Consider the following 27,124-nt stretch of genomic DNA (forward strand, 5'->3'; position numbering starts at 1 on the left):
AGGCATTTACTTCAATCACCAGAAGACTTCATTTCTTCGAAAATTCATGCACTCTGTTTTCAAAATAAGATCTTTTCCAAACCATGCTCTAGTCAATTGTTTCCATTTTGTCCCATTCAGTAAAGCCAGATCAGCCGAAAGTTATAGTTATTATGATACAAGTCGGTATAGAAGGTTGCATGAGGGCTTTTGTGATACAGTGCTAGGTCTCTGCCCATGTGCTGGAAGGCCTAGGTTCTAGTTCCATCACATCTGAACACCATTAATTAAAAATATCTACAAGGTTGGTCTTCTGAACTTTTCTCTGACCAGTATTGCCATCAGAGGGAATAGTTCTCTCACAAAGTTCATGAACTCTGTGCTGCTGCACAGTATTAAAGGTAAAGAGGTCCTGAATTAAAGATTTGTTTAGCATTTTGATAGATCAAAGTGAATTCTCAGGAAGTTGTTGATGGTCAGACAGCATGGGGTAGGATGGGGCCTTTTTCTCCTCCCTGGGTGGCACTATCACCCCACCTCTGAGCTCTACAACTTCCACCCCCATAACCGCAGTGCCCTAACTGGTACTGGTCCAGCTACAAAAGGTGGGTAAATTGGCCAGTGTCCAAAGCTACATGGCTTCATTGCCATTTAAATTTGGCAGGGTGGTCAAACATGAATGACATCATGCTTGTTCGGGAAAAGTATGCTATTGTGGCTCTTTTATCTCATGGACTTCTCATTTGTATTCCCTGCTGTCACTGCATGACCTGCCTTTGCTGGAAAATGCAGGCCTTGTTATTTCTTCTCATTTTATTTTCATTTCTTCTCTGTTGTGTGAGATGAGAATCATGAATGACTTAGAACTGTCAGAGATGTGAGAAAGTATCTTAAAGAATGTTGCCCTCAATAGTTATCCAATGAGTTGATTTGACACAAAGAATGAAATGCTCATATATAATTATAATTATGGCATTTCAGACAATGTTCTAGTAGTTTTTTCAAACATTAAAATTCATCAGTAATTTTCTACATTTTTCTAGGCATTCAGAAAGTTTGATGAAATGGCAGGTAAACTTACTGAGCAGTTACGGAAATTGACCAAACAGGTAATTAACTAATTTCAGAAACGGTAGATCATGATTTAGATTGGATTCTCAACAGCATTTGTGTCATTTGTTGTTACTCAAGGCCTATTTAGTTTATCAGTATCACTAAATTTCGGAACAATTAGAATTGTGCTTTAACATAACAATGCACTTCTGTCTCGTGACTGTCAAACTATTGCCACACCTATTACAAATCTATAATTATTTCTCTCAAGTGTCACAGGGCTTTCTATTCAAAGCCCAAGTTTTGGAAGGAGAAACATGTAATAACTATTGGCTACTTTTCACTGTTCAACAAAACAGTAGCAACAATTATAATATGCGTAACTGAAATTTTATTAATAACACTGTCCTTTTATCTGTGATGTGCCCAGTTTAACTTTAAACCTATCGGGCTGTCTTATACCAAAAACCAACCAAGTGTCAATTTCAGGGAGTTTCATGGAGAGTTTTTTCTGTCTCACTGAGCTTTGGTGAGTTATCTCACACATTGTGATGCTGCTTACCTCAAACTTGCACTATTGTGCACTCACTAATGGTGGGTGTTCTCAGGATTCATTACACAGGTTCCGTATTTAAAGCCAGCTGTGCACCAGGTCAGTCACTGCTAGTCACAAAAACCCCTTTCACAGTACACACAGTGGAGTCAAATGGAAAAGAGTAGCTTTGTTTGGCATATAGGTGGCACAGGTGACAGTTCATCGGAAACAGACGCTCATGAGAATAAATGTGTTGCTATTTATTATTATCAACTGTCTGATCAACTATAATTGTAACTGCAGCTAAAAGAATCATTCTACACAGGCTACCTGTCCTTCGTGCCGTACCACCTTAGAACAATGTCGAAGGGACAGCTGTTCACACACCCAGCATAGCATAGCAGCTTATTTTAGCATAGCATTGTGTTGTTGCTCAATGTGGGACCATCGCAAACTGGAAAGATTCAAACAGTTAAAAATGTCCAGTGGTTAGCACTGCTGCCTCAGTGCCAGAGACCCAGGTTCGATTCTAGCTTCGGGAGACTGTGTGGAGTTTGCACATTCTCCCTGGGTTTGTATGGGTTTCCTCCGGCTGCTCCAGTTTTCTCCCACAGTCCAAAAATGTGCAAGTCAGGTGAATTGGCCATGATAAATTGCCCATAAAGTGTTAGGTGCATTAGTCAGAGGGAAATCGGTCTGCATGGGTTACTCTTCGCGAGGTCGGTGTGGACTTGCTGGGCCGAAGGGCCTGTTTCCACACTGTAGGAAATCTAATTTAAATCTAATCTAAATTACTGAACAGCAGGAAAAACAAAGAAATAGCAAACAGAAAAAAAGCTGTATTTGCTCTGAAAACAGTCAGAGGCTCCCAGTATTTTGAGCAACAACAAATTTACAGTCAATGAATAATCGCTTCACCTTATTGGAATTGAGTGTTAACTAAGTCTTGTCTGGCTTGTTATGTTTGACGGTGCATTGCTGTATCATGCAGAAGGCAATGTTCCTCTTGCTCATTGTCCTCATCTTCCTCCTCAGAAGACACAGCTGCAACTGTCCGAGCTCTTCCGCGTCCCTCACATCGCCTCTTTCCTGCACCAGTTGTGCACTGTCCAAACTGTACTACAGACCAATCCAAGCAATGGAATCTCATTTTCAGTTGGCCTATCATCTAGAGGCATACAGAACAGAAACAGATTCTTCGGTCCAACTTGTCTGTGCTGACTAGGTTTCCCAAACTTAACTAGTTCCACTTGCCTGCTCATATCCCTCTAAACCTTTCTTTTTCTTGAATGTGCCTATTCAAGTGCCTTTTACATGGTGTAACTGTACCTGCATCTACCACTTCTTCTGGTAGTTCATTCCACATACAAACCATCTACTGTGTGAAAAGGTTGCCCCTCAGGTCCCTCTTAAACCTTTCTTCACTCACTTTAAACATATGCCCCCTAGTTTTGAACTCCCCCATTGTAGAGAAAAGACCTTTGCTGTTCACCTTATCAATGCCCCTCATAATTTTATAAACCTCAATAAGGTGACCCCTCAATCTCCCACGCTCCAGTGAAAAAAGTTGCAACCTATCCAGCCTATTTTCATAATTCATACCAGATGGGATATATCCCAGGATGCTGAGGGAGGCGAGAGAGGCAATAACTGGGGCCCTGACAGATATCTTTATAGCATCCTTAAACACAGGTGAGGTGCCGGAGGACTGGAGGGTTGCTCATGTTGTCCCTCTGTACAAGAAGGGTAGTAGGGATATTCTGGGTAACTACAGGCCAGTGAGCCTGACATCAGTAGTGGGAAAGTTGCTGGAGAAGGTACTGAGGGATAAAATCTATTTATATTTGGAAAAGAATCAGCTTATTAGTGATAGGCAACATGGTTTTGTGTGAGGTAGATTGTGTCTTACCAACCTAATAGAGTTCTTTAGGAAGTGACCAAGTTGATAGATGAAGGAAGGGCTGTAGGTGTCTATACATAGACTTTAGTAAGTCGTTTGATAAGGTTCCCCCAGTAAACTAATGGAGGAAGTGAAGTCACATGCTGTGCAGGGTGTTCTAGCAGGTGGATAAGGAACTGGTTGAGCAACAGGAGACAGACAGTAGTAGTTGAAGGGAGTTTCTCAAAATGGAGAAAGGTGACCAGTGGTGTTCCACGGGAATCAGTGCTGGGGTCACTGTTGTTTGTGATATACATAAATGATCTGGAAGAGGGCACTGTTGGTATGATCAGCAAGTTTGCAGATGACACGAAGATTGGTGGAGTAGCAGAAAGCATAGAGGACTGTCAAAGAATACAGGAAAATATAGATAGACTGGCGAGTTGGGCAGAGAAGTGGCAGATGGAGTTCAATCCAGTAAAATGTGAGATAATGCATTTTGGGAAGTCTAATTCTAGAGTGAATTATACAGTAAATGGAAGAGCCTTGGGAAGAGTTGATGAGCAGAGAAATCTGGGAGTTCAGGTCCATTGTACCCTGAAGGTTGCTGCACAGGTGGATAAAGTGGTCAAGAAGGCATATGGTATGCTTGCCTTCATCGGACGGCGTATTGAGTGTAAGTGCTGGCAGGTCATGTACAAGACATTGGTTCGACCACATTTAGAATACTGCGTACAATTCTGATTGCGACATTATAAAAAGAATGTGGATGCTTTGGAGAGGGTGCAGAGAAGGTTTACGAGGATGTTGCCTGGTATGGAAGGTGCTAGCTATGAAAAGAGGTTGAGTAGGTTAGGATTGTTTTCATTAGAAAAAATGAGATTGAGGGGGGACCTGTTTGAGGTCTACAAAATCATGAAGGGTATAGACAGGGTAGATAGCGATAAGCTTTTTCCCAGGGTGAAGGATTCAGTGACAAAAGGTCACGCTTTCAAGGTGAAAGGTGAAAATTTTAAGGGGGATACACTTACACAGAGGGTGGTAGGTGCCTGGAATACGTTGCCAGCAGAGGAAGTAGAGGCAGGCATGGTAGATTCATTTAAGATGCTTCTGGAAAAATGCATGAATAGGTGGGGAGCAGAGGGATACAGATGCTTAGGAATTGGGCGATAGGTTTTCTGAACCCCCTCCAACTTAATATATCCTTCCTATAACAGAGGACCAGAACTGTGTACACTACTTCAAAAATGGCCTCACCAACATCCAGTACAATCTCAACATGATGTCCAAACTCCTATACTCCAGTGGTCTGAGCAAGGCTAACGTGCTAAATTCCTTCTTAACCACCCTGTGAAGCAAGTTTCAAAGAACTATGTACCTGAACCCTAGTGTCTCTGTTTGACAATGCTACCCAGGGACCTACCATTAACTGTTTAAGTCCTGCACTCATTTCTGTTACCAAAATGCAATACCTTGCATTTATACAAATTAAGCTAGACCTGGTCAAAATATAAATTCCGGGTGTTTTTGTATTCCCAGGAGACTAAACCCATTCATTTTTTTGAGATTAAAGTTGTCTCCTAAATGTTTGTGAACTTGGTTATGTATTTTCGTCAAAGATTTTTTTTAAACACAGTTGAGTATTTAGTTGAGCAAAGTTTGGTCCTGATTAAAACTTTGGACACTAATCTTGTTGTGAGAAAGGGTTATCAATCAATATACTGATAACTTTGTAAAATCTGGCACTTGAAAATGGTAGGTGAGTCTTTGATATTCAAATCAACTTTCTAATGAGTGTCATAAATACAAAATAACAAATTTTCAATTTAGGTACAAGAAGCAAGACATAATCGAGATGATGATGCTGTGAAAAAAGCAGTAAATGAGTACGATGAGGCACTTGAGAGGTGAGTTGGATTCTGTAAAATCCTTCAATTATTTACTTCAGTAATTGCTGGGGAAAAAAACTGCAAAAAGGCTTCAGAGCAGATAATTTCCACACACTCTCTATATCCTTCAAGTTATTTGTGGTCATTCCTTTATCTGCTAAAGATGCGTGTTCTGGATTTTCTTCTGTATGCCCCTCCAACTTCCTTCACATCCAATTCTTCAGGCAAGCTTTTGATCATTCTTTCCAATAGAGTATATCTTTTTCAGATTTGGATCCTTTTTTTTGTAAAAAATATGTTTCTGCAATATATCTGTGCATCTTTCTACATTGAGAGAAGAATGCAACAATGGGCTGGATTCTCCAAAGTTTGGCAATCCTGTACAAGTTTTCCAGATATATGGACAGTTCTTTTGTAGTGCAGAACTGAGAGGGAGGCAAAGCATGCTCACTTCTCACAGCAGTCAGCTGCCATATTCTCGAATTTAAAGATTGTGACAGACCACTTTGACAGCTGCTATCAAACAAAATATATGTAAGATAAATGTAGTATTAGGGTGCTGGGAGGATAAAGTATCGGATGTGTAGGGTGCCAGATAGGGGCGGGGATAGTGTGGCAGCTGGGTAGGGGTCCCAGGGGATGTCAGGTCGGGCCTAGATGTGAGTAAGTGGGAAGGGTATTTGGGAGCTTGGAGTTAGACTCTATTAAATAATCTTAACTTTTCCTGAGTAACTTCCCACCTAATTTCATCGAAATCAGTCAAAGTCTCCTATTTCAGTGTAGACTTTCAGAGGATTCCAAGTGTAGCAGACTTGCCCAGATAATTTCTTTGGAGTCTGCTGCGATGGGGCTTGCACAGCTCCCAGCTAAACTGGAATAACAACTGTTTGGCCAACGTGACCATAGTTTGAATGTTTGAATATAAATGCCATAAGGGGACCAAAATGATATCCAATGCAGTGCACGCAATTCTGAAAATTGTATAGGATGTCACCTTTGGTGTGATCATTAGAATACATGGAGCTACTGACCTAAATGCCCTGAGCAGGCAGATCGTGACGTTAATTAAGACATAACATTGATTTGACACCAATGGTGCTATCTTGGACCTGATTGCTGATTTATTCTCTTAATCTCATCCTGCTGAACACTTCATGAGCAACAAGGAAAACTGTCTACCAGCACTATTTAAAAGGCTCATCAACTATAGCAAGTTTAAAATTTTGAACTGTTCCTTCAAGATCTAATCCACATACTTTGTGCGTTCCCATCTTGGCTATGGAAAGTCACACCTGAATGGAAGCAGCTCCAGTGAACTTGTGCCTCTGTAAATGATAAATTTACAATTTGTAACCTTCCCCATTCCCCAAGCTCACTGCCTATGAAAATGGTGGGGTTTGTATTTCTGGATTTCATCTTTTATGTCATTCTTGAAATAATTGAGAGGCTGTGCGAAAATTCAGGGAATAGAAAATAAAAGTGTATTTGATGAAATCTAAACCTCCAGCTAGGTGTAATTTCTCTTAGCAGTAAGCCCAACTTCTCCCTCCACTTTTAGCATTCTAAAGTGACCATTCCCTCTGTTACACTTTTGTCCAGACTACCATTGCAATATCTGATCCACTTCCCCTTGTATCTCCCCATGCAAGAACAGGGGATGTAATGCTGCCCTTCACCTCCTCCATTTTCTATTTACAGGACTCCCAACTCTTCTAAATGTCTACTTCCATAGCTCTGATTTACCATTTCTGTTATCTCCTAAAACAATTTGCTTGTACTTTCTTAATTTGAGTATAGCATATATAGAAGATGCAGTCTCCTTTACACTTATCATGGTTATGAATAAATCTGTAGTGTACTCCGTAGGAAGCCAAAGTATCCTGAATTGTAAGTTTTTTTAAATCATCTCTTTACTGTTTTAGAGAATCACCTGGAGACTTCAACCTCTTTTACAACAATTGCCTTCATTAATGCAACAGGTTTGATTAGCTTCTTTCACACAGGGCTAGCAACTTCATGCAGACTCTGCAATGTCCTATGATTCTGTCATCCCAAACCTTTCATAGTTGCACATTTATTTCCATTCACAGCTTACTGACAGTTTCTTTCCACCTATCAAGTTTTAGGCTTATCATGCTGCCTATCAATATCCCTTCATAGCTTCCTTTCACCTTCTGAAGATGCATCATCTGAAACATTTGACATCTCTGTCTTAGAGTTTAAATGAAAATCATTGACACCGTTGAAAGAATGGGCTACAGAATGAACCCTGTGGAAATGTCGCTGACAATTAAATTATTGATTTTAACTTGCTGTCTTACATTCCATCTGTACAACAGCTACTTGCACAGCTCTGATCAGCCACATCTGTTATCTCCTAAAATAATTCTATTTATCAAGTGCTATCAAACATGAGGAAAGGCAGGAGGGAAAGTTCCTAAAATCCAGACCTCATTCAATAAAACATGGCAACAAGGATCCCTAGCAAAACTGGAATCAGTGTGTATCAAGGGGCAAATTCTCTGCTGGTTGGAGTCATATCTAGTTCATAGGAAGGTGGCTATGGCTGTTGGAGGTCAGTCATCTCATCTCCAGGACATCTCTGCAGGGTAGTGTCCAATCACCTTCAGCAGCTTCTTCAGTGAGTTACCCTCCATTACATGGTTAGAAGTGGGGGTGTTTGCCGATGATTGCACAATGCTCAGCGCTATTTGCGATTCCTCAGATCCTGAAGCAATTCAAGTGCAAATGCAAAATGATCTGGACATTTCTAAGCTTGGACTGACTAATGACTGACCATACAAATGCTAGACAATGACCATCTCCAATAAGTGATGATCTAACCTGTGCCCCTTGATATTTAGTGAAGTTACCATCACTGAATTCCCCAATATCAGCATCCTTTGAATTACTATCGACGAGAAACTCAACTCGACACAGCATATAAACACAATGGCTACAAGAGCAGGTCAGAGGCTAGGAATAGTGTGGCGAATAACTCACCACCCGACGCCACAAAGTCTGTCCACAAGGCACAAGTCAGGAGAGTGATTGAATTCTCTTCACTTACCTGGGTCGGTGCAGCTCCAACAACACTCAAGGAGCTTGACATCATCCAGGACAAATCAACCCACTTGATTGGCAACGCATCCACAAGCATCCACTTCCACCATCATTGACGCTCAGTGACAGCATGCAGAAATTCACCAGAAATCCTTACATGGCACTTCCAAACCCCTGACCACTTCCAACTCGAAGGACAAGGGCAGCAGATGCATGGGAACACAACTATCTGCAAGTTCCCCTCCAAGCCACTCAGCCACTCACCATCCTGACTTGGAAATATATTGCCATTCCTTCACTGCCATTAGGTAAAAATCTTGAAAACCCCTCCCTAAGGGCACTGTGGGTCAACCTACAGCATGTGGACTGCAGCAGGTTAAGAAGGCAGCTCACCACCACCTTGAGTAACTAGCAATGGGCAATAAATGCTGGCCCAGTCAGCAGCAGCACACATACCACAAGTGAATAAAAGGAAGGGGAGAAATTCAGAAGGACGGTCCTTCGTGGTAACCTCAGCTTGGTGTGGGAATTGAACCTACACTGTTGGTGTTAATCTCCACTGCAAGCCTGCCATCCAGTCAATTGAGCGAACCAACTCAAGGCTGTAAAGTGCATTTGAAATTAGAGATCAGCCACAATATAACTGAATGAGAGTTCAGACTCTGCTAGCCCTGCTCATGTTCCTTACATTCTTTCATTCCTATTTTTCAGGTATATTCCAGTGCTTATGGCTCAGGCCAGAATCTACTGGAACTTGGAAAACTACCAAATGGTTGAGAAGATCTTCCGAAAGTCAGTGGAGTTCTGCAATGAGCATGATGTTTGGAAATTGAATGTTGCCCATGTTCTCTTTATGCAAGAAAACAAGTATAAAGAGGCAATAGGCTTTTATGAACCAATTGTGAAAAAGCATTATGACAATGTAAGGCACCAACATTCACATGCCGCTTCTTTTTTTAGAAACAGTAGTGAATTATCGTTTTAAAGTGATTATTGTTTTGTTCCTTTCCTTATCCCCAGTATTTTAACACCCTGTCCCTGAAGATTTTATCACTTGTTATTTATACTTTAATAGGCATCAAACTACTATAAGTGAAACAAGAACAGAAATTGCTGGAAAAGTTCAATTTGTGGAGGGAACTGAGTTCTGAGGAGGAGTCACTGACCCAAAACGTTTCTCTCCACAGGTGCTGGCCAGACTTGCTGAGCTTTTCCAGCAAAGTCTGTTTTTGTTTCTGATTTACAGCATCCACAGTTCTTTCCTTTTTTTTATAAATGAAAGTTTAATAATTTAGATAATCAGTAATATTTACATTTTCAACTGGTAGTTATAATCATAATTCATATTTGTTGGATACTGCATTGACATATCCTGAGATGCATTTTCAAATAAGTGGTCAGGCCTGTGCCCTTAACCTGAGCTCTTCTATAATTTTGCAGCCATAGTCAAAATCCTGTGGTTTACTTTGAATTTGTAAAGTATAACATAGTTCAGACAAAACTGAAACTTCAGCAGTGTCAGGCAACTGAGTGATCACTAGCTGCTCTTTTCCGTGATGTTATTAGGTTTTTGCAAGTTTTCCCTTTGTATGAAAACTAAATTTAGCACATTCCATGATGGAACAAAAAATACTTCCTTACTGAGCATAGAACTAAACTTAAATTTACAGACTAATTAGTGCTGAAGTACTTTTATTTGGTGATTTTTGTCTGTCTATTCAGTTACAACAGAACACGTACCATTTTTTGGGGGGCAGACAATATGTAATTTTTAGAGATATCAAATTGGAAAATGCCCTATCTCTAACAGTTTACCTTGGATTTATTCCAAAGACAAATAAGGCTGCCCATTTCTTTGATTAACAGATTTTTATGCTGAAAATCTGTTATTCTACAAAGTTAGAAAGAATGTTGAATTTTAGATCAATCACCAAAAGCTGTATGAGCTTCTCCAATATCCCAGAATTTCCTAGATTCAACAGAACAAAAGCACCCAATGAAGAACTTAATTTAAAACCCATTTAAGGAGATATTACACAATCTTGTTTAGCAGCTTGAATCATACAAGAAATTAGATTAGTTTTCTATGAACATAATCTACCAAAAAGCTTCACATAATATTTTTAAAGTATTTTTTACTTTATCTGTATATTTTTAAATAACAGACAAATGCTCTAAAGGGAAAGTTTTAAAAAAAATCTCAAGTTAAATTAGACCTATTGAATTCATGTTAATTAAGCTAAAATAACTAAAATTGCCAATATGTCCAAATCTATACTATGTAGCAAGGGCTAAGAATTATTGATGTGATCCACCGAAAAGGAGTTGAGTTGTGAATGTTAATCCAGCTATAAAATATTTCAGCATGCATTTTCTGGCCCCAGGTGAGCAAGCTCTCTAGCATTTACATATACGCAATAACACAAAAATAGAAGCATATTAATGTGCAAAATAATAAATTAAGATGGCAATCAAAATATGATATAAAATTATTGATTTTCAATGTTCTTGATGAACATTATGGACTAATGCGTGGAATTAATTAAAATTAATACAGAAACAGGCTGAAATTTAGAGTGGTGCCGGAAAAGCACAGTAGGTCAGGCAGCATCCGAGGAGCAGGAAAATTGATGTTTCATATTATTTGCCCACCCAATCCTTGTGAATGTCTATTCTGTGTGGTCCTGATCCCTTATGCTTGTCCTGCTGTCATGTTTCATTTATTTTCCTTTCAGCAAACCTATTCTTAAATATTAGTATGGTCCCTGCTTCAGTGCACTAACTGATAGCACTTTTCAATATCTCATTGCCTATTGTGTAAAACCATTTCTCCTGCTGTTTACTCTTTTTTATTATATCTAAATTTGTTTTTGTACCTTTACAATCTCTGCCTCTCAATCACTGGGAACAGGCTGTTTCAGCATTATCATTCCTTTTGTTAACAGTTTTGAATATCTCTGTCTAATTATTCCATAACCTCTCATGTTTTAACCAAAACAAGAGCAATTTTCCAAGTCTTTATTCACATTTGATTCTACTCAAATAAGGTAAAATCTTCACAAATCTTCATTGAACTCTTTGATTGTTCAAACATCTTTCCTGTAGTATGAAACTCAGACTAATTTCTATATTGACTGCTTCTAAATATTTCCTTTTCAACCCATTTAAGAATTTAATTTTTCAATACAGGCACCAAACCTTTCCTGACCACAGATAGAGTCATAGAGCATGGAAACGGACTCTTCCATCCAACCAGTCCATGCCGAATATAATCCCTAACCAAACTAGTCCCACCTGCCTGCACCTGGCCCTTATCCTTCCAAATCTTTCCCATTTTTGTACTTATCCAAATGTCATTTAAATGTTGTACTCACATGCACCACTTTCTCAGGAAATGCATTCCACACATGAACCACCCTCTATGTAAAGGAAAAATTGCCCCTCACGTCTTTTTTAAACCTCTCTCCACTCACCTTTAAAACTGTCACCTAGTCTTGAACCTCCCCCCCGCCCCGCCAATCCTAGGTAAAAGACAACTACCATTAATCCTATCTATACCTCTCGTTATTTTATAAATTTCTATAAGGTAGCCTCTCAATCTCCTATGCTCCAATGAAAAAAATCCCAGCTTATCAAGCCTTTCTTTATAACTCAAAGCTTCCATACCCAGCAACATCATGGTAAATCTCTTTTGAGCCCTCTCCAACTTAATAATATCCTGAGCCTGTCATTACTCAGGTTGGTTCTGTCTTTTTTTTATAGCATGAACCTGTCTTCAGTTTTCCTGTGCACAAGCACCAACTGTAGAACACTGAAATATATTTCCGAGACTTCCCCTGCCCCAACCTCCCAATTTTTCTCAACCTCCTCAATTTCTGGTAATCAAACATAGAATGGGTGTCCTTTACAGCAGAGGCAGAAGAGATCTATCAGAAAGGTACCTCGGAGGAGGGACTAAAATTAGTAAAACTGTAATAGTTGACTTGAGAACAGAGATGTTTAAGGTCCATAGAGGTATTCAAAACCATAAAGGATTTTGGCCAAGTATATTAAAATAAACTACTGCCACTCACCAAGGGATCAAGTAATCTGAGGTGATGGATAAAAGAGCCAGAGGTGAGGTGAAAATTTATTTTAAGCAGAGAGTTATAATCTGTGATGCACCACCTGAAAGGGAAGTAGATTCACTGATAACTTACCCATGATAGTAGAATAAATACCTTGAAGGGAACAAAATTGCAGGATTATAAGGATACAACAGGAAGAAGAACTCTTTCAAACAGCCCACGGAGCAACGATGGGCAATTACATAATATCTCAGTTTATAGGCAATAGAGACAGCTTTTCTCCAACATTGTTCCAGTATTGACAAATAAGAAGAAAGTAATTAGGTATTGCTGCTAATTTCCATTCATCATCAATTGACTTACTACGTTCTTGGATCCCATTTCCCATTTGAGAATCCACTCTTTGTTAATATATTTGAAAAGTACTTTATTGTTATTTTTAAATTCTCTTTATATCCTTCATTATTTTCCTATGCTTTTCTTAATCTTCCGTCATTTTCTTATTTTTTTTCAATGTTAACAGATCTATAAGCCTGATGACCTTTTCTCCTCTCCTAGTTTGTTTTAACCTCTTTTTGTGGAAGCATTATTCCAAAGCGATACTTTTAATAGTGTATATTTAGAGTCATAGAGATGTACAGCATGGATACAGGCCCTTCGGTCCAATTCAGCCACGCCGGCTAAATTAATCTAGTCCCATTTGCTAGCACTTGGTCCACACCCCCTCAACCCTTCCTATTCACATACACATCCAGATGCCTTTTAAATGTTGTAATTGTACCAGCCTCCACCACTTCCTCTGGCAGCACGTCCCATACACACCCCACCCTTTGTGTGAAAAAGCTGCCCTTTAGCTCCCTTTCAAATCTTTCCCCTCTCTCCTTACACTGTCCTTCCGATAGGAGGGAGACCAGAATTGAACACAATATTTTAAAAGTGGCCTAACCAATGTCCTCTACAGCCACAACATGACCTCCCAACTCCAATGCTCAATGCTTTGAACAGTAAAGGAAAGCATACCAACTGCCTCTTCATTATCCTATCTGCCTGCGACTCCACTTTCAAGGAACTATGAACCTACACTCCAAGGTCTCTTTGTTCAGCAACACTCCCCAGGACCTTACCATTAGATATATAAGTCCTGCCCTGATTTGCCTTTGTAAAATGCAGCACCTCACATTTATCTAAATTAAACTGTAACTGCCACTCCTTGGCCTATTGGCCCATCTGATCAAGATCCCGTTGTACTCTGAGGTAACCTTCTTCATTGTCTACTACAGCTCCAATATTGTTACTAACCATATTTCCTGTATTCACATCAAAGTTATTTCTATGAATGACTAAAAGCAGTGGACCCAGCACCGATCCTTGTGGCACACCATTGGTCACAGGCCTCCAGTCTGAAAAGCAACCCTCCTCCACCACCCCCTGTCTCCAATCTATGAGCCAGTTCTGTACCCAAATGGCTAGTTCTCCCTGGGTTTCACGTGATCTAACCTTGCTAACCGGTCTAACATGAGAAATCTTGTCAAATGCCTTACTGAAGTCCATTTAGATCACATCCACCACTCTGCCCCCATCAATCCTCTTCATTGCTTCCTCAAAACACTCAATCAAATTATTGAGACATGATTTCCCATGCACAGAGCCATGCTGACTATCCCTAATCAGTCCTTGCCTTTCCAAATACGTGTAAATCCTCTCCCTCCAACAACTTGCCCTCCACTGATGTCGGGGTCACTGATCTATAGTTCCCTGGCTTTTCCTACCACTTTTCTTAAATACTGGTTAGCCAATCTCCAGTCTTCAGCACCTCATCTGTGAATATCTTAGCAAGGGGCCCAACAATTGCTTCACACGGAGTTCTAGGGTACACCTGATCAGATCCTGGGCATAATGGGTTTTAAGACATCCAGCACCACCACCTGTGTATTATGGGCATTTTTTCAAGATGTCACCATCTATTTCCCTACATTCTATATCTTCCATGTCCTTCTCCACACTTGTTTAGTACCTTCCCCATTCCTGTGGTTCCACACCTACGTGGCCTTGCTGATCATTGAGAGGCCCTATTCTCTCCCTAGTTATCCTTTTGCCCTTAATGTATTTATAAAATCCCTTTGGATTCTCCTTTACCCTATTTGTCAAAGCTATCTCATGTCTGTCTTTTGCCCTCCTAATTTCCCTGTTAAATATACTCTTTTACTGCTTTTATATTCTTCTATGGATTCAGTCGATCTCTACTATCAATACCTGACATATGTTTCCTTTTTCTTGACTAAAATCTCAATTTCTCTAGTCATCCGGCATTCCCTACACCTACCAGCCTTGCCTTTCACACCAACAGGAACACACTGTCTCTGGACTTCCATTATACCATTTTGAAGGCTTCCCATTTTCCAGCCGTCCCTTTACTTCCGAACATCCACCCTCAATCAACTTGTGAAAGTACTTGCTTAATACCGTCAAAATTGGCCTTCCTCCAATTTAGGACTTTAACTTTTAGATCCGTCTGTCCTTTCCATCACTATTTTAAAACTAATAGAATTATGTTCGCATGCCCAAAAGTGCTCCCCCATCTCAGTCACTTGCCTTGCCTTCCCAAGAATAATCTTTGCACCTTCTTTAGTAGGTACATCCACATACTGAATCAGAAAATTTTCTTGTACGCACTTAACAAATCCCTCTCCATCTAACACTGTTTATTCTGCAACTTTGCAATTTCCTTTTTAAAAGTGTATGGTTGTCAATGTACAATTCTGAGCATCATTATTTCCTTCTACCTCTCCTGACTCATTTCCAGTTCAAACTTTTAAAAATTAATTTGTTTTCATTTTCTATTGACTATGGGCTGTCCTTGACAGAGAAATTAAATAAGAGGAGGTTTAATCCAAGCAAATAGATTATGATGGGAAGAGAACATATGTTTCCCATGATCTTATGGAACAAGGTCTATGGGATAAGAGTTTAGGAAAGAGATATGTAGGGAGTCTTTTCACACTGTGAATGATAATGGTCTAGAACCCATTACCTACAAAGATGGTGGGAGCAGAGATGATGTATGATCTTGGAATAAAATTGGACTGCACATAAATGGCATTAAATTTAAAAGATAGAGCAAGGGAATGGGACTGATTGGATTGCTCTACGGAGAGTCAACATGGACTTCATGGGCTAAATGACCTCCTTTTGTACCATGATGACTCTATGACCTGCACATCTTTCCACCAATTATCTGAACAAAAATGGCAATTTTAAAGGCCCTGTGTACTAACAACCATATGATGATGCTAGGCAAGTGAATGCATCAAAATGCTCTTGTATATGTGACCCATTACAACTTTATTCATTTTAATACCGTTCCAATGCTAGTAACTCATAGAGTAGATTCTACAACCATATTATTTATATGCTTTATTAGAAAAAGTCCATTAGGTATTATAGCAAAGGGGAAAATTGGAACTAACGCTGTGAAAAAGATTGCTTAAGAAGATAAAATTGTTGTAGTACATTGTTCCAAAACAGAAAATATAAATGTTGCTTTAAATAATGTAAAAATAATTTTTGTAAAATATCATTTCTAGTTGTTCCATTTTAAGGGCGATTGTTCTTAAAATATTGCATCTATATTTCATCAGGATTTGTACTTGAACATGGCAAAATTGCAGGTAATTTAGCGTCCATTCTAATCAGAATTTTTTCGAACTGTGCCAAAATTAAAATGTTATTAAGTGACACTAGGCAGATGATAGATGTAATTCTGTGAGTTACCATTAACACTAATAAATAAAGAGGATAATGTATCAATTGCTGCTTAATTTATGCAAGCATTTGAACATCTACCTGTGTTTACTACATTTAGGAAAATATAACATCACTTCTCACCTCTGTCAGCTGTAGTTGGGCTAGCCTGACATGAGTTTTCCCCACCTTTCACTGCCATTGGGCCAATATTAGATAATGTTTCCCTTGATATATCCACATTTGGGCCAGGGTATCATGTAAGATGTTCCTGCAGAAGAAGACTCTCAGTAAAAACAAAATCTGACTGTAGATGTTTTTTAACTGTTGAGCTGATTTAACAGAGCAGTATCTAAATGTGAGAAGTGTTGTTTAGTATTATGGTCATACGCTTTCATTGTAATGTAACAGTAAAGCTTGCAAGATCTTATCTCAAGGTTATGTCAAGACATCTGTATTGAATCGCCATATCAAATCAATTCTAATTGTAAAGCGAGTTACTACATTTCTCCAAAATTATATAATTTTAAGGAATTGTTTTAAAGCTGGCAGGAAGATCTATTTTTAGTGTCTGCTAGGGACCAATAATAATGAAAATTAATTATGGAAATGATGAATTAAATGAGCTAATTAAATAAAGTATCTTGAAAACTGATTTTGTAGTAAGTGGTAGTACCACTTGTGTTGCACAGGTAAACTTTTTTTTGCCTTTAAATTGCTGCTTTTACTTTAAATTTTGCCAAGTTTCAGAATGAGGTGACTGATTTGGTTGGTTTAGCTCAGTTGGTTGGATGGCAGATTTATGATGCAGAATGATGTCAACAGTGGGGCTTCAGTTCCTGCACCAACTGAGGTTACCGTGAAGGGTTCTCTTTCACAACCTCTCCCTTTGCCTGTGGCATGGTTACCCTCCGGTTAAACTACCACCGGAGTGGTAGTTTATGTAATGAGAGAGCAGCACTATGGTCTGGTAAGACAATAGTGACTTGACCTTTACACTGGTTCCATGACCTTAGTACAAAGTTCAGGAGCAAACGAGCAGTCCCTGAAGAAAGCCTTTAAACTTGCTATCTTGATGGCAGAATAGGAGCTAAGCCATTTATGCCCTCTGACGTTTTGCTGGTTCTCACTTAATCCCAATGAAAGAGCCAGTGTCATGCAGTGGAGATGCTTGCCATCACATAATGGGAGGCATTTTTCAGTGGTGAAACCCACTGTTAGCTGATGATATGATGATATAAGACCCTCCTGCCCAAGATGGGAGGAACCCCATCACAGCCATAGCTTTCCTATCCAACTCCAACTTGCTATGAACATAAGATTTATTGTGAACACAAGGTGGCACAGGTATTTTTCAAGTGAAAATTTCATTTGTAAATATCCTTGGCTTCATTTTATTCATCTGTATGATTGTCATTTGTTGAGACTAGTTTAGGGTGAAATGTAGTGACGCGACACGTGGTTTGCACACATGGATGGTTATGAGGGCTAGGGATAGTTCTTTATTGTGTTTTTTGCGTTCAGTTCTTTATTGAATGTGCTGTGGGACAAGGGTGAGCTTGCAAGTTCAGCGGGCCTTTTCAACGCATTGTAAAGAAAATTTTCTGTGGGGTAAATTAAAAGCCCTTTGAAGACTCTGCTTGTCAATACTCTTGCAACAAATCCACCTGTAGGCAATTCTGACACTATCCTTTGTCCTTCGAGGTGGTAGACATCACAGGTTTGGAAGGTAGTGTCGAAAGAGCCGTTGTGTTTTAACTAATAGTATAACTATCAGTTTACTGTGGCAAATTGAATAGTTTCTTGTGTAGTTCTTAAGGAACTGTATGTCCTTCATGCAACATAATGGAAGTTACTGTCAACAGTTGTAAGGCATTGAATGTTTTTTTTAATTCATCCCAATTCAGCTGCAGGAGTAAATGTTTCAGTGTGATCTTTTAGTTGGAATCCACTTATCTGTTCTACATATCTGTACTCTTTCCATTTTTTTTCTTAAAAATGGAATCCAAAAATTAACTGGTTATTGGAACTGAAATTTGTTATTTTTGTTTGATTAGACTGTTCATAATATTCTATTCACTAGTTCCAAATAGAAAAATACTCAGAGGCCATTTAACTCATTGGCATTACACCATGACTAACTCCAAAATGGGAGCTATCTAAATCTAATCCCACTTTCTTGCCTTTCCTTTACACCTTTTTGGATTCATTTCAAATACCCTGTTAAAACTATAACTTTTGCTTCAACAGTCATTCATTTAAAGAAGTGCAAATTTCAGTTTTAAAGTACAGAAGATTGGCAAACTATGTTGAAACATAATTTATAGATTATAAAATAGCTAGTGTCTGCGATAATTTCAATACTATTATTGTGTTGGAACAACTGGAATCTAGCACACATGCAGGCTATTTGGCTCAACTGATCTGTGCCAGTATTTATGCTGTACATTAGCTTTCCCCTGATTCATCTCAACTTCTCCATGTGCCTCCAAATTCCACAGTCTTCCTTTTAAAGGTGTTTCATCTAAATTGCCTATTCTATGTAATGGCGAATATTTTAGATTTCTGACCTTGACTTTGGTCTCCCCAATGGAAAACATTTCTCCATGGCTAGCAAACCTCTTCATAATTTTCAAGTTATCTCTTTGGCCTCCACTTTCTCATTTCTAGAAAAAATAGACTACACCTGTTTAAACTTCTATCCTTTCACTTCTAGTATCATCAGTCTAAACCTTTTTTTGGCCTTTGAACAATGGTGTAATAGTGTTTACACTCACACTTGCTGAAACTTTCATTACAATATCCTTTTGTAATATTGAGCCCAAAACTGCATTGTATTCCAAATGTGGCCTGACCACATTTTGGGTTTAACCCAACTTCTGTGCATTTCAGTTTTATGGCTTTAGAAATCAAACAATGTATTTTTGTGGTATTATCAAGCTCTGTCACTAATTTTAGCGATGTGCTCATTGTACCCCAATATCTCTTTGTTTCCTTACTGTATCTGCACTCCTTTAAAGCAGTTTGCCTCCTTATTCTTCTTATCCAAATGTTATAGCTTGTACTTATACTGAACTTCATTTTCCAATTACATGCATATTCTGCAAGTTTGTGAATGGCAATGCAGTTCACTGAAAATATTCCTGATGGAACCTACTTATAATGTGTGTTTGCACCACAATAATTCAACATCAGCATTTTAACATGTTGATTTTACCAGGTGAATTGAAAGTGACAATGCTAGTCCCATATTGTCACACTGTTCACCTCTCATATTTGGCATTTTTCAATCCTGATATATTGAAAATCTAATCCCAGACTCCCTTGATTCTGCCCCCTCCTCATTTAACTGAATGAGAGGGAAACTTGACAAAGGGACTGAAGTTGAAGTTGAAGCCACAATCTTATTGAATAGATGACTTGTACTCCATATGTTCTTGTATTTAATGCTGCATATCTCAACAATGTTGTTTTCTGAAGTTACTTAGTTCAGGCAATTAACCTCTGAATATCTTTTCGGAGCACAGGAAATAGGAGCTTGTGTGATTTTTAACTTGATCCACCTCTGTCCAACACTGGCACCCCCTTCTTGAATATCTGGACCTCCACAGCCCTGTGCGGAGAGAGTTCCAATGACTCACCCTGAGCGAAGGAAGTCCTCTTCATCTCAGTCTAAGTGTACAACCTCTATGGTTCTATTCCCATGTCCAGACGCCTCCCACCAACCCCCCTTCCCGGCCAGAGGAGATTGCCTCCCATTTTGCTAGACTCTAGTGTAGGCCCATTCTCATCAATCCCTTCAAGGGATAGGACAAGTCAGCCATCCGAGGAATCACTCTGATGAACCTTCATTCCATTCCTTCTGTGGCAAATATAGCCTTCCTTAGATAAGGAGGTCAAATTGTACTCAGCCATTATACAGTTGCAAGAAGTATTGTTTACTCTTGCGCTGACACTTTCTTGAAATAAAGGCCAATGCACTATTCGCTTTCCAAGTTGCTTGCTAACTTCCATGGGGCTTTCAGTAACTATGGACTCACATACCAAGGTCCTTTTGAACATGAACAGTTACTAATCCTTCCCTGTTTAAGAAATTTTCTAAAATGTCTGTCTTTGTTACCAAAGTGGATACCTTCTCATTTTTTTTCTTTTTCCACTTTCTTGCTCACTTACTTAGCCTGTCTAAATTCCCTTGAAGCCCACTCACCATGTCCTCGCAAGCAACATTCCCATCTAGCTTTGTGTCATGGTCAAAATTGGAGACATTACATTTGGTCCCCGATTCTTAGGACTGTTTAATTTACTCAGGATGGAATTTTTCCACCTTCAGACTAAATCTGAAAGAAGGGATTTTGTGGAGAAAAGCCCATAGCCTACTTATTCGGTGAGTCTAGTAGAACAAATGTTAATCAGGAGTCTTTTGGTCTTCGGTGGGATTTCTAATGAAGTAGATTAGATTAGATTCCTGACAGTGTGGGAGTAGGCCATTTGATCCAACAAGTCCACACTGATCCTCTGCAGAGTAACCCATCCAGACCCATTTCCTTCTGATGAATGCACCTAACACTATGGCAATTTAGAGTGGCCAATTCACCTAACATGCACATCTTTGGACTGTGGGAGGAAACAGGAGCACCCCGAGGAAACCCACACAGACACCGGGAGAATGTGCAAACTCCACACAGACAATCACCTGAGGCTGGAATCCAATCCGGGTCCCTGGCGCTGCGAGGTAGCAGTGCTAACCACTGAGCCACCGTGCCGCCCCCATTATGAAGCTGGAGCAGCATATCCGGCTCACTTAGTAGTCCTGGCCAACAACAGGCTGGCATCACCAAGAGCTCACCAGATTATGCAAGTGGATATAGCTGCTGGCAGAACGCCACCCTCTGGAGTCCTAGCTGGAAGATTAAAGGAAAAAAATAGCAGGAGTTGTTTGGTCAGTTGAATGTTCTTGACATTGGGGGTTGCAGGAAGGGGGGGAAGGGGTGACTCTGAGGCTACACCCTGCCCTACGTCAAGTTCTTTTGTGTTGCACAACATAATGTAGATCAAGGGGACCTCCGTGATCAAACTGACGGTCTGCCCAGATTGCTAATTAGGAAAGCGAGCTCTTTCTCTTCCTGCGTGGAGCTGAACTATCTGCAATCTGGCAGAAAGAGACCTTTGTTAATTACTCACGTAACATCGCTAATTGGCAGTGGGATGGGCAGGTTGACCATCAGTTTCACCAAACAGAATTTTATTTCTGAGCGGTCAATAGAGAAGTGGGATTTCTCCCCATCCAAACGATTATTTAGCCTGTCCCTGCTACCCTCATTGCCACTTTCAGGGAAAATCCATTTTGTTTTATGAAATGCAAAGTAGAAATTTTGCGCACAAATTCAACAATAATACTCCATGTTGTGCCATTTTGTCAATGAAGAAACGTTACTTTTCCTCTTTCGCCAAGTTAGGTTTTGATAGATTTTGAAGTTGCTGTCAAAAGTTTACACTTTCTCTTATGTGGGTAGATTGATTGGTCAATGAAATAGAATATGCTGTGTTCAAATAGACTAATGCTGCTATAAGTCACTTTGTTGACCTTGCTTATACATAACAGATTGTACTATAACAACCGTTTTGAACTTGTGGAATAAATGAATTGTAACATTATAACAATTTGTATGTATTCCAATTGTGTTTATCATACAGTGCAATGCTTACACATGTAATATTTAATTGTATTGCTTAAAGTGCTTTAACTGCTCATACCTTTAAATGTCTGATTTAATTTTATGTACATTATAGTTGTCACTTTGCTTGCATTGATTTTGAGATCTGCTTAGATGTAATTTATCCCCTTCACAATTATAATGCACTATTACTTTTCAGTTGCCAAATACTGAAACTTATTCTATTTTGTTTCCAGATCTTGAATGTGAGTGCCATTGTCCTTGCTAATCTCTGTGTTTCCTATATTATGACCAGTCAAAATGAAGAGGTGAGTGAAAGACCCCCATTTACTGACGACATATGGAAAAACAATCTTTTTTTTTATTTTTACATTAACTACATTTGTTTGAATGTATGTGTCTTAGCTTCAGTCATTAAATTTGACATCTGATCACCTCCTCATCTTAAGTCCTGGGGCAGCACACCAGTACTCAATGGAGTTTCAAAGAATAGGGGGAATGCAATCTGATTGAAACTTACAGCATCCTAAGAGGTCTAGATAGAGTGGATTTGGAAAAGTCGTTTCCAATGGTAGGAGAGGCTAGGACCCAAGGGTGTAACTTCAGAGTGAAGGGATCATCCTTTAAAACTGAGATGAGGAGGAATTTCTTCAGCCAGAGGGTTGAATCTGTGGAACGCATTGCCACAGAAGGCTGCGGAGGCAAAGTCATTGAGTTTATTTGCTCATTGAGGGTGGGTTGGTAATTGATTGGTACGGGGATCAATGGTTACAGGCAGAAGGGAGGAGAATAGGATTGAGAAGGATATCAGCCATGATCAAATGGCAGAGTAGATTTGATGGGCCGAATGACCTAATTCTGCTCCTACATCTTATAGTCTTATGGTCTTATGACCTGCTTACTGACAGTCAGTTTTGATTCCACAAGAGCCACTGGTCTAAACATGGACAAAAGAGCTGAACTCCAGAGATGAAGAGGAAATGTCAGTATTTAGTGAGATTGCTTTGTGTAACCTTGAGGCTATAAATATTTAGAATGTTGTCCTGTGTTTTGTCTTAAGCACAATCATGTGTAGAAAAAGAAAAGCCTAATAATAAACTATAAAGTAGATATTGTCAGTAATCCAGATTATTATGGTCAAGCAGCTTGTGTGTCTAGACTGCAGTATGTGGGAGTTGTGAGCTTTCCTGAGTGGGCCTCTTTCCATAGATTCTCCAACTTGAGGCTCGTTGGCTTAATGCATTGAGCTAACATGCAAGTTGGGGAAACTCCAACACAAAAGAAGGAGGGAGCAGTCTCAGAACAGTTTTCTCAAGACAACAGTCGTATTTAAGAGAGAGACACAAATTCAGATCAGGATTGGTGTGACTGATAATGTGCTGAGTGAGGAGTACCCAGGTGAGAGAGAATGAAAATCTACAGAGCCTGATCTTATTCCTGAGATACTTGCAAATTAGTGCAGATTCGGAAAGAGAACAGAAAATGCTGGAGAAACTCAGCAGGTCTGACAGCATTTGTGGAGAGAGAAACAAAGTTAACGGTTCAAGTTCAGTGACTCTGACTTTCAGTGACTTTGGAACCTGGATTGAAATGCTAATTCAGCTCCTCTCCTCACAAATGCTGCCAGATTCACTATTTCTGCAGTGGTTTCTAATTTTCATTTCCTGCATCTGCAGTATTTTGCTTTTATTGGACTGAGAGCCTGTGATGGAAGGTGTGATGGGAGAAAGAGGGTTTTCATTTCATGGGAGACTGACACCAGTGTAGCAAGAAGTTGTACCATTTGGATGGGTTTCACTTGAACTAACCTGAAGGCAGAATCCGAGCAGGAAGGATCTACATGAACCTATTGAATGGCGGAGCAGTTTCGAGGGGCCGAATTGCCTACTCCTGTTCCTATTTCTTATGGTCATATACATGGTCTTTAAAATGGTAAATGAGGACTGAGGGAAACATTTCAGGTGGTAAAAGTAATATAACTAATAGCTCAGAACAAAAAATAAAGCAACAAGTTAAGTAATAGTCAGACATTTTGCTTTAGGCATTACAGGTATAGAGTAAACTCAATGTGCAATTAAAACTGGGGAGAGAACTAAAAAATTTGAGAATATAACCAAGAAAAACAACAAGTTAGTGTTGTGGTCTAAATAAGAGATTCTTTACGTGTGAAAAACATAGTAACATTAAATAAATTGCAGGCATAAATTCAGCCTGAAGGGCGTAACATTGTCACCATTCAGGTCAGAGCTAGAAACAAATTATACCAGATTGAAGGTGTACAAAGTCAGAAGTCACACACAACAATAGGTTATAATCCAACAAGTTTATTTAAAATCACAAGCCTTCAGAGCACTGCTCTTTCAAAAAGTGAAGGGGATGGGCTCGGAAAGCTGGTGATTTTAAATAAACCTGTTGGACTATAACCTAATGTCGTGTGACTTTTGACTTTGCCCATCCCAGTCCCCCACTGACATCTCCACAAAACAGTTAGAGAATGTGGTAGAGGATGAGAAGTAGCTATAGTGTTTACAGTGAATATGTTCACATGTAGGCTACCGTTAATGATGGCCACCAGGAGCCATCTTTGCATACACTGCTCCTGTAACAACGGTCAACTGTGACAGGAACCTCTTTTGACATTATACCTCTGCGTGGGTCACATCACAAAAGTTGTGCATGTTGACGTTAGTATACATAGCAGTTCCATATCATCTGAGTTTCTCTGAAGTGTTTGTTCATAATAACAATGACTTTGGAAATTAACCAGAACACCCCATCATTCTGAGGAATTGCTGACTATTCAGAGCAGTGAACTTCCTTTTTATTTAATTAATCACTACACTCCAATATTAAATCACATGTCGCTATTCTCATCAAAGTCCATGGTAATAGCAAATAATTATTCACTATATTGATCATGAATATCTTTCATGTTCCTCATTATACAATTGGCAACTCCACATGGTAATCAGGATCAGTTGATGCAATTCTCAGCTTTATTTTTAATGCAATATTTAGATTTCGGACGCTCAGGAGTTTGATTCCATCCAATGAATATATGGATAGCACTGTCTTTTTGATAGGTTTTAGCCGCTCTGTCCGTTAGCAGTGACTTAGCACTGGAATGCTCTGTTTGTGCACATGCATGCTCATTGTTCCATCTAACAGTAAAATTGTTGATAAATTAAGAATTTTACAGATAGAATTAAGAAATATAAACAAACTTAAAACAATGGGACAGTTTCCATAGATTGCAGCTGTGAAATGATATATTGTGTAAATGCAGCAAGTTTACATTTATAGAGCAGTGGTGGTTTAATCAGGATATTTAACTTTGATATCAACTGGGGCTATCTGACATATCATAAAAGTTAGTGGAATTCTTGACTGATGCATCAAATTGTTTTAAGTTGTTCACAAGATGTGGACATCACTGGCTAGCCCAGAATTTTTTGCTAGTTGCCCATGGATAGGTGGTGGTAAGCTGTCTTAGAGCTATAGAGTCATACAGCATGGAAAGAGACCCGTCGGTCCAATCAGTCCATATCATGCCGAACATAATCTCAAACTAAACTAGTCCCACCTACCTGATCTAGGCCTAGATCCCTCCAAACCTTTCCTATTCATATATCCGTCCAAATGACTTTAAAATGTTGTAATTGTACCTACATCCACACTTCCTCAGGCAGTTCATTCCACACGCGAACCATCCTCTGTATAAAAAAAATTACCTCTGTATAAAAAAAATTTTTAAATCTCTCCTCACCTTGAAAATGTGCCTCCAGTCTTGAAATCTCCTATCTTGGGGAAAAGGTAACTATCATCAACTCTATCTATACCTTTCATCATTTTATAAACTTCTATCAGGTCACCTCTCAACCTCCTACACTCCAGTGAAAAACATTCCAGCCTGTCCAGCCTTTCTTTACAAGTCAAACCTTCCATACCAGGCAATATCCTGGTAAATCTCTTCGGAACTCTCTCCAGCTTGATAATATCCTTCCTATAACTGGCAACCAGAAACGGACACTATTCCAGATGTCCTACACATCCTCAACATAACATCCCAACTCCTATATTCAAAGGACTGAGCAATGAAGGCAAGCATACCAAATATCTTTTTAACCATCCTGTCTACATGTGACATAAACTTTAAAGAATTATGTACCTGCCCCCATAGGTCCCCCTCTTCTACAACACTACCCAAGGACCCACCATTAATTGTATGTTTGTGGTACCAAAATGCAATACATCTCATTTTAATTGAACTCCATCTTCCATTTTTTCAGCCCATTGACCCATTTCATCGAGATCCTTTTGAAAACTTAGAAAACCTTCACTGTCTACTGTGCCACCAATTTTGGTGTCATCTGCTTTCTTGAACTGTTGCAGGTCATGAAGTATGGGTACATCCACAGTGCTCTTAGGGAGGGAGGTCCAGGATTTTGACATAGCAACACTGAAGAAATATCAATATAACTCCAAAGTTAAAAATCACACAACACCAGGTTATAATCCAATAGCAACACTCTGAAAGCTAGTGCTTCCAAATAAACCTCTTGGACTATAACCTGGTATTGTGTGATTTTTAACTTTGTCCATCCCAGTTCAACACCGGCCCCTCCAGTTGGGTGGTGGTGGGGGTAATGCGTGAATTGGTCAATGTCAGCACTGGGGCTGTAAGGAGCCTTGGGAAAGAGGAGAAGGTTATGAGTTGGCATAATGGATATGAGGGGTCATTAGGTTGGAGCATGATTTGTACAAATGGCTATGAAGGGAGCACAGAGATGATCATATATCAGGTCTGAGGGATAGAGGACCTAATATCTTACAACACAACCCAAACAAAGCCTCAGCAAATTGAGGTGGACCTTTTTACCACCTCATCATAGCACTTGACAGGCCCTGTGTCCATTGTAGTAGGCCTAAGTCTATCCCTCATCCACACCCCAGTGTGAAAGTCATGCTGTCACCCAAGGCCAGTGTGCCAAATTTGGAAATTTCCTGACTCCTGCTACTCTCTTCACTTCAGGCTAATCTATGCCACTGAAAGCCAAATTGCATCATCTAAAAGGTAGGTGCATTGTGACTGGATCAGGTGCTGGAAGCTGTTGCACAACTCATTCTGTGGTAGAAAGTGGTTGAATAATGAGATAACAAAGTAGAAAGTGGGTTTCAAGATTTTGTGATGCTTCATAAGAAGCATTTCTTAAAGTGCAGAGGTTTAGAAATGCATTCTATTC

At 39.5% G+C, this 27,124-nt stretch overlaps 1 protein-coding gene across 1 annotated transcript in view; it reads left to right on the forward strand.

Moving 5' to 3' along the window:
• The window catches only part of flr (fleer), a 70,910-nt gene that overhangs the window by 32,815 nt on the left and 10,971 nt on the right, over positions 1–27,124 (forward strand). Inside the window, exons 12-15 of the mRNA XM_043711170.1 lie at positions 1,023–1,088; positions 5,277–5,353; positions 9,110–9,320; positions 22,118–22,189. Coding sequence (XP_043567105.1) covers positions 1,023–1,088; positions 5,277–5,353; positions 9,110–9,320; positions 22,118–22,189 — 426 coding nt within the window. The remainder of the gene's footprint in view (positions 1–1,022; positions 1,089–5,276; positions 5,354–9,109; positions 9,321–22,117; positions 22,190–27,124) is intronic.

This window comes from Chiloscyllium plagiosum, chromosome 21 (assembly GCF_004010195.1).
Source record: "Chiloscyllium plagiosum isolate BGI_BamShark_2017 chromosome 21, ASM401019v2, whole genome shotgun sequence".
Classification (NCBI taxonomy): Eukaryota; Metazoa; Chordata; class Chondrichthyes; order Orectolobiformes; family Hemiscylliidae; genus Chiloscyllium; species Chiloscyllium plagiosum.